The 1,665-nt window shown below is 38.7% G+C and overlaps 1 protein-coding gene across 1 annotated transcript; it reads right to left on the bottom strand.

Moving 5' to 3' along the window:
• Positions 1–446: 446 nt before the first annotated feature.
• On the bottom strand, positions 447–818 carry LOC104113295 (putative fatty acid elongase 1). Its single transcript, XM_009623414.1, has one exon. It carries the CDS (start codon positions 816–818, stop codon positions 447–449), a length of 372 nt encoding a protein of 123 aa, XP_009621709.1.
• Between the last annotated feature and the right edge of the window lie 847 nt (positions 819–1,665).

Below are 1,665 nucleotides of genomic sequence, written 5' to 3'. Positions count from 1 at the left end.
ACAAGGATCGAGAAAGAATCCTCTACCTGACTCTAACTACGTACTTGGGACGAGTCTTTCTAAAATAATGTATGCACATGATAATGCAAGAACATGGTATCCATGCCAAAAACACATACCCATTATGCTTATACCAAACAAGCATGCACATAGCTAATATCTACTATGCAAGAACCAGTCACAACTAAAGTAGTAATAATAAGTGAAATCAGTAATCTTGAAAATAGGGCAAAAAATCTTCTATATCATGTTAAACTGAAACAAATGTGTAAAATTCACTTACATTGTCAAAGAATATAAGATAAATTCGTTTTGCAACAAGACAATGACTCGCATTCTAAAAACAAGGATGTGAATAGATGGAAGTACTAATAAGCCTGCAGAATAACCATGGTTGTACATGATGCTAAATAGAGTTGAATGCAGCTAAATATAAAGAACGGACTTTATGTCTGTTTCTCCAGCTTATTATCATGGCCTTTCCTGATGTTCTTGCCATAGTTGTTGGAATGGAAGTCAAGAAAAAGTGCCAAAAGCGAAACATCAAAAGCTATACAAGCGCACCAGGGTCCAAAACCGGAGCACCCAAGCTTAGTAGTAAAGTGATAGTACAACATCATAGCTGAACATGGAAATCCAAAAATGAACTGAACAATTTGACAGTTTGTGACCAACCTCTTCCACCTTGGCTTCTTCCCTATTACACAGAGGAAATAATAGGCATACATTAGAACATGAACTGAAGCATTCGTGATGACTACAATATGGAGCATCGACTGAGAAGTGTAGATCGCAAGATAACCAAGAACAGGCACCATTGCATGGTGGTACACATGAAGGAACGAGAGTCTCCTTGATCTAGAACTACTGAAAATGATTAAAAGGGTGTCTATGAATTCAAGAATCTTGGAAAGGAAACAGACGTGAAACCAAAAGAACAGGGCTCCACGTGTATGAATGTGATTGGGTGGGAAGTAAAAGACCCATTTCCAATTATGACGTGGCATTTGGTGGAGGATAGAGAGGCTGTAGCCGACGACCGTGATGAGAGAGGAGGCAGAGGATAAGGCTGTGTACGGCAGTAATGCGGTGGAGAATGGTGGCGGAGAGGGTCGGGAGGTGTGATGTGAAACGAAGAGATAATAGAGTGAGAGACAAGTAAATAGAGACCGAAAGAGCGAGGAATAGTAATGAGGAACCAAAAGTGTGGCCTTGTTTCCACTCGAATTTGCTAATTGTTGGGTGGTCAACTAGCCAGTAGTGGACACTGGAGTAAAGAGCTTCCATAGTGAACTTTTCAGGGTTCAATCTATAAATGGAGTTCCCTGTCAGACAAGCATCTTTTCTGCGGAGAGAATGCATATATAAAGAGTATTTCTTGAAGGAATGCCTTAAACTAAACACATTATATTAGCACGTAAATTGTAAAACGAGAACTTACTTGTTCACGAAACGAAAAGAATAAACCGCAGTTGAAAAAATAGTTTGGATTGAAAGAGAGCATGCGTGGAAAGATACTATTGAGAGTATATTTAATTGAACACAGACCCAAAATTTCTTACATTTCTAAACTCTAAAATTTCAAGAATACATGTAGTGTGACTTGATGCATGCATGGAATGGTGCCAACTAAACTTTACATATGACCATGTTATTAGATCCGCT

Source organism: Nicotiana tomentosiformis, chromosome 7, assembly GCF_000390325.3.
Source record: "Nicotiana tomentosiformis chromosome 7, ASM39032v3, whole genome shotgun sequence".
NCBI lineage: Eukaryota > Viridiplantae > Streptophyta > Magnoliopsida > Solanales > Solanaceae > Nicotiana > Nicotiana tomentosiformis.
The sequence above is the reverse complement of the archived record's forward strand: the minus strand, read 5'-3'. Positions and strand labels throughout refer to the sequence as shown.